The sequence below is a fragment of the Eubalaena glacialis genome, chromosome 6 (assembly GCF_028564815.1).
Source record: "Eubalaena glacialis isolate mEubGla1 chromosome 6, mEubGla1.1.hap2.+ XY, whole genome shotgun sequence".
Taxonomy (NCBI): domain Eukaryota; kingdom Metazoa; phylum Chordata; class Mammalia; order Artiodactyla; family Balaenidae; genus Eubalaena; species Eubalaena glacialis.
In genome coordinates, this window is record NC_083721.1 from 28,527,358 (window position 1) to 28,541,782 (window position 14,425).

General features: G+C 33.4%; 1 protein-coding gene across 1 annotated transcript in view; it reads right to left on the reverse strand.

Annotated features, from left to right (window-relative positions):
• Positions 1–14,425, reverse strand: part of USP25 (ubiquitin specific peptidase 25) — a 142,589-nt gene that overhangs the window by 101,219 nt on the left and 26,945 nt on the right. The window contains exons 3-4 of the mRNA XM_061194023.1: positions 12,078–12,222; positions 743–866 (exon numbers count right to left, since the gene is read on the reverse strand). Coding sequence (XP_061050006.1) covers positions 743–866; positions 12,078–12,222 — 269 coding nt within the window. The remainder of the gene's footprint in view (positions 1–742; positions 867–12,077; positions 12,223–14,425) is intronic.

The window sequence follows — 14,425 nt, forward strand, 5'->3', positions numbered from 1 at the left end:
AAGATGATGTTTAGTTATAATTTAAAGTTTTTTTTAAAATCAAACTTATTTAATCCTTTGGTGGATCAAATTTTTTCAAACTAAAAAGTTTTGGTAATTAAATCAAAAGATGCATTCCATCACACATCTTGGAATCTTGCTTATTTCTTTTAAAAAAAAAAAAAAAACCTATAAATATACTATCATATTATAGATCAGAAGTTGGCAAACTATGGCCCATGGGCCAAATCCAGCTGGCCGTCTGTTTTTGTAAATCGAGATTTACTGGAACACAGCCACACTCATTAAATTATGCATTATCGATGGCTGCTTTTACACTACAACACTTGAGTTGAGCAAATGTAACAGAAACCAGATGGCTGACAAAGCCTAAAATATTTACCACTGGCATGTTACAGAAAAAAGTTTCTTGACCCTGGCCATAAATGACTATAAATTGAATTGGACAATGTATCCAAAAGGAATTAGGGGAAGAAAAAAAAACAAAGAAATATTAAAATATATACCTAAATTTAATGCCCCACAACGTCACTCCAAAATCCTAAAAACAATCTAACTTTCAAATGCAATTGGATCTAGAATAAGAAAATCTGGGTTACATAAAATATAAAAACAATACTAAGTTTATTAATAGTTTATTTAGAATTGCAAAGTATATCTTTGTGCCTCTTCAAATTAAAGTAAATTATTATTTCTATTATAAATAGTATTTATATCTACTTTATACAAATTATATTTTTACCTGCTAATGGCTTGCTCCTCATCAGTTATTCCAGTCTCCCTGAATGCCCTGTTTGATTCCGCCAAACTCAAGGCAATTGCTCTCTGAAGATCATCTTTATCATCTCCAGTGAGATCAATCACATCTGAAAAGCAAAACTATCTTTCTCAAAATTAAAAGTCAAACAAAATGAAAGGTAATTCTTATAATGGAGATTTTATACCCAATATACCCTTTCCAATCAAAGTCAGCACCAACTTAATTCTGTATAAGAGCCTCTCTGAAGAGAATGCAAACACTTTTTGAATTGGTTATACTTTGAAATTTAATGTTCTTCTCTATAAAATATACCTAAAGCAATTAAGAGTATAAATATTTTTCATTACAGAGGAATCTCAATATTTACTATGAAGTCTCTGATTAAAAGCTAATAAGCAGAAAGATTGCTAAAAACAGGTTCTTTAACAACAAAAATTGAAGCCAACATAATTAAACATTTACATATATGCTTTCTGAAGTTAACCCAAATACACACACATTACAGTCGTCTATACTACCTAGACATTTATCAAAGTATAATAATTAAATGAGCTCTCAAAAACTATGTTTCAGAAACTAATTGACCATATATATTTATATTTATATACACTTTTAAAGTCTGGACGAATGTATGAAGCTGTTAACAGTGGTTAATTCTGATGAGGAGGGTTATGGGGAGAAGGAAGTATAAGGATCTTTCACTTTCTATTTTCTGTTCTATGCATTCCTTTTAATTAAAAAAAAAGTTTTCATTTCAGAAAAAAGAAAAATATGCAAGTAAATGACAGGTTTTCTTTTGTTAGAATAAAATAAAGTAGTCTAGATGCTGTAAGTGTTCTTCTTCCAAAGAATAAAGTCTACAACTATTACCGCATTCAAAAAAACTGATTTTTAATCCAATTTGCCAATATACATCGATTTATTTCCTTACCTCAAAAGATGTCAGTAATACTCCTATTATCATTTAAACAATGATAGACCATAACATGTTGCTAAGTAGGATATTACAAAATACTGGGATGAGAAAGAGAAAGAAGTATAGCTGTTACTACCTTATCTTTGCATAGTTGGGATTATGCTGGTTGGTATTCTGGACAAGTTTTATAATCATTTTGTTTATTTGTATTCAAGACATGTTAAAATTAATTTTTTTCTTTGTAATCTTAGAATATTATAAGAGGGAAACAAACAAAAGGGTTGGGGATGGGAGATAAAGTGTCTGCATTTTACCATCTGGCTACATCTAGTAGTTATATATAACTACTAGAAAAAAAATATTTTGCACTTAATAAAAAATAAAGTATATTGATAGTTTCAAAAGTCTACTTCTATTGTTATATACACTTTTTTCTCCAAACAGCAGCTTATGAGAATATTAAAAATAACAGTTGGCCACGGAAGATTTTTTTAATGTTCTTAGAGAGTATAACAAAACCTCACAAAAATGTAGTAAGTAGGGTCCAAAAAATTCAGTCAAGTAAAATGTGGAACAGAGTTATAGAGCAAGTGAAATGATGGAGCATGCATACGTACGTCAGCAGGCCAAAGGTTTCCTAATTCTGGTTTACAAATTCCAAGTCCACCAAACCACAGCTGTAGATGGATATCACCTGGGTATAGTCATTCAGTCCAGCTGAAATATTGATAAAGAAGCTAGGACTGGAGAGGCATGAAGTGGCCTCATAAAAATGAGAACTACCATGGTCATTAAATAATGACTAGAACTTGGGTGAGTAAAGAGAGAATAATGGAAGTAAAGAAAATAACTTGAAAATCACAAAGAAGCAGAAAAACAGGCTTTGGGGACACGATCAATTAGCCCTCAGACTCTCTCATTCTCCTTGTGTGCCTTCTACAACTACGGAAGCTGAAAAGATTAAAACAAACAAACCTATTTTCCTGATTCACCTGCAGTTATGGTTCTGGATAAAATTTAGGTTCCACCAATCGGATGCATTAGCATGAGATTTGGAAGGCAGACTTGAGGGGGGAAGCCCCTAACCTGCTGCTTTTGGCTGTTTTTCTCCAGCATGACTGAACAGATGTGGGCTGTTCCACAGTAGCAATCCAGTATCCAATTTACAGCTTCAGGTATGTCAAGAGATAAAATAGAAGTGGTAACCAGACTCTGCACTCCAATGCCCAGGCACAGCTCAGTGGCAGTTACCTAATCCTGGCTGCTTGTTCCCTGGGCAGCAGCTATAGAGCTATGTACGTTCTTGAACCCTGTAGTCCCAAAGGCAGTCTCCTGATTCACTATCTTCCTGACTGTGGCAGACGGAACGGCTTCCCTGACTGGCCAGTCCTGCAAGAATCTAGGAGTCATTTCAGAAAGCTGAGCTAGAGATCCTTCCTCCATTGCTTCCACTGATTTTTTTAAGAACCTAGTTCCCAGTATTAAATTTCTTCTTTGGAACTATCTAGAGTGTTTACTGTTTCATGACTGACAAGTAAACCAAACTGGCTAGAGCAGAACTCACGTAGAAATGGCAACAAGTTATACTTAGAACTTTTCATAATTTAGCAATTGTAACTCAAGCAACACAAAAGCAAAAAACTAGGCAAGATGCTTTTAACCCTATTTCATAAATGAGATAACTGAAGTTGCAAGAAACGAAGTCTAATAGTATAATAAAGAATGGTACACAGGCTTCAAATTTAAGTCTTCAAATTATTAAGTCCAGTGGTCTTTCCTCCATACTAGCAGTACCCAAGTGTAATCCATGGATCCTTGGGATCCCAATGACCCTATGAAGGAAGGGTTTCCTTAAGTAAAAAATACTCTCGTAATAATACTAAGATGTTATTTGCCTTTCCTACTGGGGTCACATTTGCAGTGATTATGCAAAACAACAGTGCATAAAACCACAGCATCTTAGCACAAATCAAGGCAGTAGCATCAAGTTAATTATATTACAACTATGCATACCCATTATTCAAAAAAAAAAAAAAAAGCCAGTCTCTCTTAAATCCTCGATAAAATGAGGAAACTAATTTTATTAAATCTCAAACATTGTTTTACATGTTCTTTTAATTCTATGTGACAAAATAGAAAGTATGCATAGTACTTCTGCTCTATATTCAAAGTATGCTGTTGGTAAAGAAAACACTAGTACACTGCTTGAGTTGCAAGCTGAACTGATTTTTCTTCATGGAGCACTATTTGTACTTGAAAGAACAACTGACAAACTACAAACTATGATTATTCAGATGTCAGTATTTGGCAGACATTTTCTGAAAAATAAAGTGAGCCTGTCACTTGAAGAACAAATGAAGAGTATTTGTTGCCAATGATTAGCATGGAATTTTCAAGCAAAAATTGAAACTTCAGAAAACTTGTTCCTACCACTATGAGCTTGACATCTTCCCAATACTTAAACGCTTTTCTGGTGAAATCAAGTGATATTAACAATTTCTATTTGTTTTATAATGTAGACTTTCTTCCAACATTTGGAAGGAAACCTTCTCCAAATTACCAATGCGCTGTGTTATTAAATCATGCATGGATAAACAATCCATTCGAAGAGCAAGATAAGACACTAGGAGCATCTTTTGTTCTAATATTTGGTCTCTGACCCAGTTCCTGACATAGAGCTCCTGTATCACTTGGCATTTCCTAGCTTGATAGGAACATATTTTGCTCTAAGGAGGTGACTCTTGGTGGGTTCCTAAATAGCTTCAGGATGGGCCACTGGTCATCAGAAAGACTAAGCCATGATGAGAAGTTTGGAACTTTGAGCCCTACCTCCCATCCTCCAGGGAGACATAAGGACTGGAGATTAAGTTAATAATCAATCAGGCCTACCTGATGAAACCTCCATAAAAATCCCTAAAGTACAAGGTTTGGAGAGCTTCCAGGTTGGTGAACATATCCACATGTTAGGAGGGTGGTGCACCCCAACTCCACACGACAGAAACTCCTGGCTTGGGACCCTTCCAGACCTTACTCTATATACCTCTCCATCTGGCTGTACATACTTTATCATAGTCTTTATTATATAATAAACCAGTAAAAGTAAGTGTTTCCCTGAGTTATGAGCCATTATAGCAAATTATCAAACTTGAGGGGGTCTTGAGAACCCCCAATTTGTTGTAGCCAAGTCAGACAGAATGTGGGTAACCTGGGGACCCACTACTTGTGATTGGTGTCTAAGGTAGGGGCAATCTTATGGGACTGAGCATTTAGCCTGTGGGGTCTGATGCTAACTCCAGGTAGATGGTATCAGAATTGTAGAACACCCAGCTGGTGTTGGAGAATTGGTAGTGTGTGGGGGGAAAAAACTCACATATCTGGTGTCAGAAGTATTATAAGTATGACCAGAGGAAGAAACAAGCAATTATAGTCTTTAATGCTAGAAAGGTTAGCTGACCAGACTATCAGTTCTTAACTGAAAAGCTGGGATTTGTTCATTTAAGCAATGGAGAAGGTTTATTTATTATTTGTAGTTTCACTATAATTACAATAATTTTCTCCATGATGTTCCCATTACTTCACAAAGCTTCTTCTTTCCATAGGTCATTTTAGAACAATACAGAAATCTTGAATTATTATAACCTACTCACATACCAAATACATATGATTCTAAGAACAGATATTAAGAAAATAAAACTTTCTTTTAATAGAATGGTTAATCCTAAATTTATTTTTCAGGAGTTTAATAGAATGATTTCTGTAAAATATGTAATAAACTATAAAATAGCCCTCTATGATTTTCTTATGTGTTTATTCAAAAAGGAACAGAGAATAAGCTTAGCAGTAAACAATTTCTAATTGGCAAAAGTCAACTATAAGAACTTAGCCTTTGTAAAAATTCCATCCAAGTACCAAAGTACTATGAATATTTTTCTGTCAATGCCAAGGGAGGACCTTGGTAAAACACCAAACTTTGTTTGAACCAATCCTCCCTCCGGTATTAGTATTAGCATTAGTGTGAACAGAATTCAAGGGCACAAGTGTGTTAGTGCTAGCTGAATAACACTGTAGAAAATCACATTACAAAAGCCTATGAACAGTAATCTACATTTCAAGATTGACCAAAATAAAACATTTTTTCCTGTAAAGTCAGAAATATATATACCAAAACATAACATCCACCCTAATAAATCTTCCACTTTCTAAAAACTTACACACCAACTACTAAACATTTCTCTGCTAACTCCAAAACACAGAAAGTCATCAACTTAACAATAAATTAGACTTCAAATGTATGAATTGTTTATCACTCATTTTTTCTCATGAAAATGGTATATAAAATGACATGAGGCTTCCAAGTTAGTTCACAAGAGCCAATTTAGCCTATAATCTAATTGAATATATGCAAAGATTTTTATTTTAGAAAAAAAAAGTTCTTTCATTATTTTCCTTACCTACATAAGGCTAAACCTAGGGGAAACACTTTTTTATTTTTAATAAGCCAAGCTTATATTTACCACCAGCAAAGATTTCTAGGCAGGGGAGTGATATGAGTAGAAATAACTGTTTTGGGAGTTAGAGGAGTTAAAAGTGCTGAATAAGAGTTTGAGAAGAGTTGTAATAAGAGTAGGTACCAGAGCAGAAAAACTCTCTGGCCCACCAAAAGGACAGGGATACCCTTAAGAGAAAAAAGCAAATATGAAGAAAGAGATGGTCAGCAGATTGGAAATGAGAAAAATACCATTCCCACTCTCACTCTGCTTCAACCACGGTTGTCCTCACCATTCACCTCCTGAGCCGAAAACATACTCCTACCTCAAGACCCCAGCCTGGGACACACCTCTCTAAGACATCCTTGAGGTTCCCACCTTCACTTCCTCAGGTATCTGTATAAATGAGACACTTCCCAACCAACATTCCATCTAAAATAGCACACCCCATGTCTGAACTACAACCTCACCCCTGCCAGCCTCTGTCCCTCTACCCTGCTCTATTGTTCTTCATGAGCTTACTATTATCTGACAATATTTATTTATTGTTTACTGTCTGTCTTCCCCCTATGTAAACGGAGACACTTTTTGATTTTTTAACTGCCTAAAAGAGTACCTGACACATATTAGGCAATCAATAAATATGTGTTAAGCAAATAAAGGTTAATATCTAGACTATGGAATAGAAATAAAAATTAATGAGTCATCTCCACAGTGGCACTAGTTAGAATACTTGAGAATATATACTTTACCCAAAATTTTTTCTAGTAAAAGGACAAATAGCATAATAAAGTATCATGTTAAAAGAATACTTAAAATCAAGAAGACATAAGCAACGTAAATTGTGTTGCTCATCCCACTCTCCCATTCTCCCCTGCCGTCAGTCAGTTCTCTTAACATGTTCCTACTTTTCCAATCTTCTCATTGCTAAACTCAGATTCTCCAAAACAGTGATGTCCAATAGAACTTCCTGTGATGATGGAAATGTACTATTATCCGTACTGTCCAATAAGGTAGCTACTAGTCACATGTGACTACTATTGACCATTTTAAATGTATCTACGGCAATGGAAAAAACTGAGTTTCAGTATTACTTAATTTTATGTTTAAATTTAAGTCTCCACATGTAACTATTGGCAACTGTATTGAACAGCTCAGCTCTAAATGGTCTTGCTCTGCTTTTAATAATAGCTGCTAAATTTATAATGGCAGCATTAGTAAGTAAGGAAAGTAATAATAAAGGAGCCATTCTTGATTTTTGTCATCTATTTTACTGTGTTTTCCAACTTGGAAAAAATTAAAAGTTAACATTCTATATTAGTCAACAAAAAGTGCAAAGGCCCATGGCCATCATTCTGTCCTAAAGTTAAAGAAAATTCATAAAGTTATACAAGTAATTCTACAGTGTATGTCTAATATAGAATGTAAGTCTAATTGTATCCAATCAGTTACAAGTAATTTTCATACCATTGTAGCACCTCATTTTTAAGTTTAACATTGACTTTTGGTGAATCATCAAAATAGTTTTATGCATTAGAAATCTCTACAGAAAGAGACTTAACTTCCATTTCACTAATTTTATTTTTTTCTATCTGCAGATGCTTGTTTAACAAATTTGGTGAATGGGAAAAATATCAGTGTTCAATTAATAAAATCCTAAACTGCTTAACATAAGTGATTTGCCCTCAGCAGGGATGAGAGCATTAGACTGGGATCTATTTATCATTTGTGCTTTAAATCACTTTTAGGCTAGCCAAGCAATATAACCAAGATTAAAGTTCTAGGACAGAACTTCAACATTTTTCTCACTTTCTATGCAATCCTTACCAAATAATTCAAGTTCTTTTGGAGGATAAAAGAAAAAAATACAGTGTGTCTTAAAAAGAAAAAAATACAGTGATTCTAAATTTTTGAAGGGTCTACCACTTAACACTCACTCCAATGTGTTATACTAATTTCTCTAAAACTTAAGCCAATATGCGGCATTATTTTCTGTGTTAAAATTACCTACCCAAATCCCTCTTATCTTTTGATCCATACTTTGATTGCTCAATTGTAGCACATCTCGTTCTGGCGGGTATATACCGTTTTTTTTCCTGTTTTAAAGAAGTTCAAAAGAATTTAATGATCATGAAAGAAAGAATATTACTATTTGATTTCAAACTGGGCAAAAGCCTTATATGGTCATGTCTATGACAGAGTTTGCCATGACACAAAGACTTCACACAATCTCTTCTCTGATTATTAAATACACCTATGATATCTCAATATCTTGCATTGTTTCCTAGTTCCCTTTGCATTTTTAACTGCAAAACTCCTAACACAGTAATTTTATTTCTCATTTAAGCGAGAGGTAGGAGGCACTCATTTGACAATTCACAATATCCAGTCTAGACAGGAGATATAAGTAATTTAAAAAGGTGCCTCAAATTTTTGCTAACAGTACTACAAAATGGTTTGGGTCTTTTCCCAGAATTCAACAGAGTATTATATTACAGTATGGAATGTTACCAAAGCAATACTTCCTAATTCCTTATTATGCAGAGTACAAGCTTTCCTTGAAATGTTTCCTTTTTCTCTCAAAAATGAAAGGTAAAAATACACTGAGAAGGCCAACAATTGAAAATGTAATTACTCCATCAATATTAAAGTTCACAAATATGTGTTCTAATCAAGTGACATAATTTGCTTTCTCTTCTGATATACTTGGGTATATGAAAATTTCCCAGCAACCCCAAAAGTGACTTCTAATTAGTTTGAAAGCTAAATTTTTCTAGTCATCAAAAAAACATGTATTTTAGATCTTCTAAAAGAGACCTTCAGTTATAAGCTATATTCTAGCTTATAACAATAAAGAACCATTATATATTTAGCATTAGAGACTTTTACCTCAAAATATAGATGTTTTGTCAGCACTACAACCAACAGATGACACACTTAAAGTCAGCAAGGCTTTGTTTATGCTTTAGCCTGGTTGTAACAGACTTTATACTTAAAAAAAAAAAAAAAGAAGAAGAAATTGAAAAAATAAAAACCCTTATCATATTTGCAAGAATTAAGTTCGACTATGGTCAATTTTCAAGTAACAATGCATTTCACATAAAATTGAGAAAATGCTCAAAAAGGGTTTTATATCTAGAACAGTCCCTTGAAAACTTCCTTACACTCTGATCACTCCAATACTCCACACTCCTTCAGCACTTACAGAGTTTTCTCTAAGAAGAGGCCTGAGTTTGAATATATATATTCATTTATAATTATTTTCTATCCTTCCCACGTTTTACCACCCCATCCAAGAATTAAAAATACAGAGATTTCATTTCTACTCAGCAATTACAGCATAGTAATTTAAAGAATCTGCTGAATGCATGACATCTACTTACTTTCTCAGTTTTAAACCTTGTAACACTTGGTATTATACAAGTGTCATAACACTTGTAGTATTATTATGACACTACTAAATTTAAATGCTGAATAAAGACTATTTCTTAAAGGCAGCTGTACTTCTTAGAACTTTATGAAAGATGGCACAAATTTGTTAAATAGAAAAGAACTACTGTCACCTCATCAGCTATATTTTTCTCAGTTTAATACTAATACTATTATAATACAATCACCCCACTATATTTCTACAAGTTTTTTTCTCAGTAATCTCAAACCAACTTTATGAATGCACTATCCAAATTATTCAATTATTAAATATGAATTAGCATCCTGGTTAGAAGGATAGCTCATTTTATCAATAAAGAAACCACAACAACAAGCAATTTGCTCAATAAGATAATCAATAAGATGAAACCAGAAACTCCATCTCTCTACCATTTCTTTCAAGTGGAATATGAAAGTACTTAGTGCATATTTTCTGAGAGCTACACATATACACACACACAAAAAAAATTTTTTTCAATTATCAACAAATGGGACACATGCTTTCTGAAATCAGGTTGCTTTCTCCCTAAGAGCACCTAATCAAATCTCTCTTTTTGTCCATAACATTTTCACTATTCCTTGTCAAAAGTCTTTAACAGGTGTTAACATGTGACTTAAACAATATTTTCTAATTTTCACACAGCAAATAAGACATCATCTTTAATGACAGTCTTATAATCCTAATTCTCCCCTGCAAATCTATATATGCTGTCCCACGTCTCAAAGTCTACCATCTATATTGAGTTCACAGCTATCGTTCTAAAATCTTTCCATCCTTTCAACTAGAACACTGCACCATGTTTACTCAGTTTTGTCTCCTTCATTTTAACCAGCTGTCTTCAGTCAAAATCTCTTTTTTTCCTTTTTCTACCTAATTTCATTTTCCTCCCAAGTCTCAGAACCTTGAAAGATATGTTATTCTCACATACTAATTCCTCCTCTATTTATACCACTTCTCTTTTTTCCAACTTCTTATAACAACCTTCTCAACCCTGTTCAAGAGAACGTTCATTGGTTTCAAAACAGCTTTTTTACACATATTATCAAAAACAACTCAACAAACACTTTTTGAGAAACAATAACATCCTATTATAATGGTGGGACTACCAATGGTCTCTTGCCCTTTTAAGTTTAGTTTGGTAAGCAAGAAAGGCACAGCAAGTAATTTCAAAATAGCACAGTACCTGTTAAGACAGAAGTATGCTCTGGGAGTCAGAAAAGCCCTTGGTTCAATCTAGAGGCTAGAGGAAACATTCTAGAGCCAGCAGCTCTTAAGCTAAGTCTTATAACATCAGAAGAAATTAGGCTAGGGATAAAGGCTGGAGGGGATTCCAGACAGAAGGAACAACAAGTGTAAAGACAGAAGAAATTAAATAGCACTGGGTGAATGAGAACTTCCAATCTATTCTGTATTATCACAGTGTAAAGTGAGAGGAGGAAAACAGTAGAAAATGAAGGTAGAGATGTAGATAGGGGCCAAACCACACTTTGTCTTGAACTTGGACACAGCAATTGAGTCTGTCTTACATACATAAAACTTCTCCCATCACCTATTACACGTGTGAGATAGGAGTATCCTAGCTTTGGCTGACATAAGACCATTTTGGGAGCAAAAACACTAAGATTACCTTGAAATTTTGAAATTAAAATATTTTATCAATGAACATTAAACAGCATTTAATGTCAATCAATAGCTATAAACATCTATGTGAATGGGATCTTCCTGGTTTTTTCCTAACTTTGAGAAAGTCTATAAAACAAAATCAAAAATTCTCTTTAAGTACAAGTTAGTAATCAAACTTCTCAAATCCAGAATGCATAGAAATACCTACATTTTATATAATGCAGTTATTACACCATAATGAGATAGAGATAAATGAACATATTTTTCAAAACTTAACTATATAAGCATAAATTATTCATATTATGAAGAAAAATTAGAGTCCCGTGTAAAATTTTCCATATGTATGTATGTGTATATGTGTATTTATTTATTTTGTTATGTTGTAGTAAGCCTTTTTCCAAGATCTTTATTCTGGAGAGGGGTTGGAGTTAAGGGAAGGAAAATTCTGTTGAACAGTAAATCTATCAGTAATTAGAAACAATACTTTATATTCAAAAATAATACTAAGATCTCTACCAACACTTAACATCAATAAAACAAATGACTGTGCCCCATTTAAAATTCTAGAAACTTTTGTTTCTTTAATGAGTAAGACCTTTAGATGTTCCATATTTCAAAACAATGAATACGATATGAAATGTTTTATAAAAGGATATACAACTTAAATATAATCTTTTACTCCTCAACTGAAAACAAATATAGCAACTAATAAAAACATATGCGCCTTTCAACTACACCAAAAAGAACCAAAGCTGAAGTAGTTCCTTTTTTTTCTTCACCTCTGTTTAAACAAAACACAGCTCCAAGAAAAATTTCTCATTACATTCTAATTAAAATATTAAGAAAGAGAAGTAAACTTACTCGTATCTGCTTGGCTTCCCACACTGATGTATCTATCATTGCCAGGTAGCGCTGTTTGGTAGTAAGTTGTCTCCTCCTGCTGAGGGGTCTTGGCATTCTTCGCAGTAAGGAAAGCCACTGCTAGTTCCAAGTTTCCGTTACTATCCTTCAAATATCAAGAACGGAACATCAAATATTTTGGAATAACTCTATACATTCTCATATAATTATGTAATTTTCTCCATAACAACTAATACTAATAGTAAAAATCATTTTCAGATTTAAAATTATTCTATGTGATTCTTAATTTTACAGTATAAATTCACTGTAAACAAAGTAGACTACATAAATAGTAATTCCTTTTTCTATTAATTAAAACTACTAATATAATGTAAAAATCAATTCTATAACTAATTATCCAATCATAACTTACACTCCTAAACAAATGAACAAACTAAAAAATGTTTTCTGGAACTGGCCACATAAAAGGGTGAAAAATAAATATTTAAAATAGTACTTCAGCAAACAAGGACAATAAAAGATATTCCCTTTAGTGTGTATGCTGAATGCCTACCTAGAGGCAAACTAACAAGCAAATATCAAAGACTCATAAGAAGAAAACAGCAAAATTGTCTGAAGCTTGACAGAGAGACACACAGAACTCCTAGAAATACTCAATACTATCAAGAGGAAAATCCTACCCAAATTAAATGTATAAATTGTATGTAGTTCTCATCAAAAGTATACCTGGACACTTTGTTATAAAGCAGAAACTAACACATCATTGTAAAGCAATTATACTCCAATAAAGATGTTAAAAAAAAAAAAGAAAAAGTATACCTGGACAAAATTATTCTAAAGTTAATTTAGAAGAAAACAGATGCTAAAAAACTAAGAATTTTTGAAATAGCAAAATGAGAAGAGACTTGCCCACTTATCTCTATATTCTCTCCACAGTTAACAATAAATATGACGCTAGCTCTATGACAGCTAACTGAAACCACATTATGAAATCCAGATATTAGTAATGAAGTTATCTTTGTAACAGAAGGCCATAACCCATAATACTATGTAGGCCTTTAGAAGTTTAGCATACACACGAAGCATAATAGGAAGCCAGTGGAAGGTTTTGGACAGAAACGACATGGTATGACTTACATTTTAAAAGGATTACTCTGGCTGTATGCTGGGAATAGACTATAGGAGAGAATGGGTACAAGCAGAGAGTCCAACATTATTTGCTATCATATTAAATGTGGGGAGGGATAAAAGGAGAAAGAACAGGATGATTCCAAGATTTGAGGCCTGAGCAACTGGAAGAATGAAGTCCCCAACCCATCCTAACTCCAATTCTAGCAGCCTTTGAGGAGAGAAAAAAGTAAGAGTGCAGTCTGAAAAGCACCGCTGTTTTAAACTTTGTTATCTGTCACAACCGTTATAAGATTCTTAAATGAATCATCCAAAATATGGGTTTAGCATAGTCTATAGTTAGATAAGTAAACTAGTCATAAAATAATTGTAATAACAATGGCTAACATTTATTGAACGCTATGTGCCAAGAAATGTGCTAAGGGCTTTCCATATACTCTCTCATACAATAATAATAAACTGAATGCAGCAGGGATCTACACTTACTTTGGAGGTATAAATAAATTCTCAAAATAAAATACAGTAAAAGTGCTAAAATCGATCAATGACATTGTGGTTCCCAAAAGTAGACTCCTTGTCAGTATATTGTTGAGAGAGTCAACTCATTATTAAACATCTTACAAATTTATATTGAGCAACAATTAAGGTTTAAGTACACTGTTTTCCTCCCCAGATACTGGTAACTGAAACAAAAGTTTAAAAAAAAAACAAAAAAAACCATGGTCACACAACCTACCTCAAAGGAAATGTGGACAATAATTTAATTCTTTACGTTTATTTAATTTAGCATATACTACGTGTTTCCCAAGTTAAAAAAATAAATAAATAAGTGAATTCCCCAAATTTGCCCTGACAAAGTAATGGGTGTAGCCCCACACTCAGTGATACAGAACGGGAAAGGCAATTTCTGAAAATAGACATGGAATGATTTAATCATATTTAGCAGAATAAAGAAAGGACTGGCAATCATCTAAATGTCATAATCATAAAAATTGAGGTACAACACTTTTGCTTCCTCTCCAAATACTTACAGTGGCATCATAATCATGCATTAAAATGCTCCTAACAGTACTGTTTCATCGTTTTCCTGATGGGGAAAAAAGCTGAAGCAAAGCTTCCAGTAAAAGCAGAAATTATGTGTGGCACTGGGATCAGGCTGCTTGGTTTCTATTCCAAGCTCCTGCACATACTATGTGATCTTCAGCAAGTCACTTTAACTT